Raw genomic sequence first — 2,182 nt, 5'->3', positions numbered from 1 at the left:
CTGATCCATCCAGAGGTCTTGGGAGAAAACACCACTGCCCTGCCCTCAGCTATTGGACCCCAGTCAGCAGCACCCAGAGTTCAGTGTCACAGCTGGGTGTCGGGTGACACCCCACGGGTGTCCCCATGACAGCCCCATGCCACAGCTGCGATGTTGTGAGCTCTGTCTTCCTCCTCCTGTGTGGAGTCATCCCCCACCCAGCCTGGGCAAGCGAAGATCTGAACCCAGTCACCAACACAAAACTCAGGTACAAATTTATCTTTATTCAGTGCCAGACAAAAGCCCCCAGGGCTGGAGGGGGATTCACGGATCCCTTTGGCTTGTGGCTTTCATTGCATGCAAGATGTCCTTTCCCCCTCTGCCTTCTCTGCTGCCAGAGCTCCCGGGGGCCAAAGAAGGGGGGAGGTGGTTGTACAGTACCTACCAGCCCCTTGCTTCACTCTGCCCCTTGGCACCTTAGCTGCTCCCTCCTCCTCATGCCTTCACATCAGTGCCTGCAGGTGCAAAGCCGAAGGGCTGGTAGCCCGGCTTGTCGTCCTGCTTGCGGTAGTACATCCGCGTCACCACTGCCAAGATGAAGGTTTGCGGGATCAACAGCTGCATGTTCATCTCTGGAAGACGAGAAGGATCATTTGAAGCTGCCTTCATCCACAGCGCCCATTCCCCGCACCCTGCAGTGTGATGGAGGGGCTCAGCCAGGAGCACACGATGCAGCTCCCCTGTCTTACTCCTCATGACTTACGTTGTGACCTGGCCTTGGAGGAGAAGGGCGGCCAGCAGGCGATGTTGCCATTGTTGGCGAGGATGCTGAAGATGGAGGGCTGCAGTGCTGTCAGGATGAGGAGGACCTGCAACCACCAACACCCGAGATGGTGGGGGTCACGCCACTGGCAGGTGATTGCCTTTCGCCTTCCTTCCTCGTCTGCAGCCAGACCTGGCTCTCACCTGCCAGCAGCTCCTGCCCTGACATTTCCCCCCGTGCCGCCTCATCCCATTTGTGTCAGAAAAACACCTCACCTAGGGGTAAGCTAGGCGGGAGGGGGCCTCACCTGGAAGCAGAAGAACTTGGCCTTGATGTTCTGCTCCGTCAGGTGCAGCCGGGCCTGCCGAAAGAGGATGCCCAGGGCCCATAGCCCAAAGATGGTGGAGACACCAAGCGTGGTGTTGATCCAGAGTGCCACGCTATTCTCCGAGATCTGGAGGACACAGACAGAAAATGTGTCAATCGGGGCTGACAAAGCTGCTGGGCAAGGCAAGGGCTGGTGGAAGGTCCCCGTCCAAGATGTCACCCTGCCCATCCCCACGCCCTGGCACTCACGTCAGCAGGGTTGTAGTTTCCGTCAGTGGCCAGGACCAGCCCCAGGAAGACGGCAAACGCCTTGCAAAAGGGGTACTGGAAAGTCCCCAGCATCAACAGTTGAAGCTTTCTCCTGTCATAGCGAGAGAGACCAGTAGCACCCTCAGGTCTCCAAGCCCCTGCCCAGGGACTTCTCTTCCATCCCAGCAGAAGCAGGGAGTGAAAGCCCTCCCCAGGGTCAGGCAGTTACCCTGGCTGTCCCTCACCTGCTCATGGTTATTCGGGGCAGGCATGGGCAGCAGCAGCAGCAGGGCCCGGTGCTGATTGCCATGGGCACATCTTTCAGGGTGCTGAGCACTGCCTCCTTCCCCCCAAAGCCCTCCACCATAACCAGCATCAGGAGGTAGAAGCAGACAGCAAAGTACCTGGGGAGGAAGAGGAGGAAGGCAGGTCAGGCCCCGTGGGCTCTCCCCAGTGCCCCTGCCCCAGGGTAGGTGATACTCACGCCGTGGTAGCCATCTCCACCACCATCATGGAGCGTGGGATCCACAGCCCAAAGCAGCTGACCACAGACACAACCTGGGGGAGATGCCAGCTTGGCACACTGCCTCTCCTCCTTCCAGTGGGCTGGTGCCCCTTAGGTGGCCCTGGCTCCCTGGGGTGATGCCCCCAACATCCTGACACCCCAGCTCACCGTAGGGGCGGAGCTGCTCCAGCAGAGGGTCTTCATTTTGATGGGGCAGCGGATCTTGCGGGTGAGGTAGAAAGCCTCTTCCACGAAGATCACGACTGACAGCAGTGTCATGATGGTAGAGAGGCCCATGATGGTGATTTGAGCCCAGTCCAGCTCTGACGGGAAGAGGTGAGAAGCCAGCTCCATCGCAT

At 59.2% G+C, this 2,182-nt stretch overlaps 1 protein-coding gene across 1 annotated transcript in view; it reads right to left on the bottom strand.

The window, feature by feature from the left end:
* Positions 1-474: 474 nt before the first annotated feature.
* The window catches only part of SLC51A (solute carrier family 51, alpha subunit), a gene marked incomplete at its 5' end in the record, with an annotated part of 2,248 nt that continues 540 nt past the window's right edge, over positions 475-2,182 (bottom strand). Inside the window, 7 exons of the mRNA XM_010142265.1 lie at positions 475-611; positions 743-848; positions 1,050-1,196; positions 1,319-1,430; positions 1,564-1,722; positions 1,803-1,876; positions 1,992-2,146. Of these exons, the coding sequence (XP_010140567.1) occupies positions 475-611; positions 743-848; positions 1,050-1,196; positions 1,319-1,430; positions 1,564-1,722; positions 1,803-1,876; positions 1,992-2,146 (890 nt within the window). The remainder of the gene's footprint in view (positions 612-742; positions 849-1,049; positions 1,197-1,318; positions 1,431-1,563; positions 1,723-1,802; positions 1,877-1,991; positions 2,147-2,182) is intronic.

This window comes from Buceros rhinoceros, unplaced genomic scaffold (genome assembly GCF_000710305.1).
Source record: "Buceros rhinoceros silvestris isolate BGI_N320 unplaced genomic scaffold, ASM71030v1 scaffold5108, whole genome shotgun sequence".
Lineage (NCBI taxonomy): Eukaryota > Metazoa > Chordata > Aves > Bucerotiformes > Bucerotidae > Buceros > Buceros rhinoceros.
The sequence above is the reverse complement of the archived record's forward strand: the minus strand, read 5'-3'. Positions and strand labels throughout refer to the sequence as shown.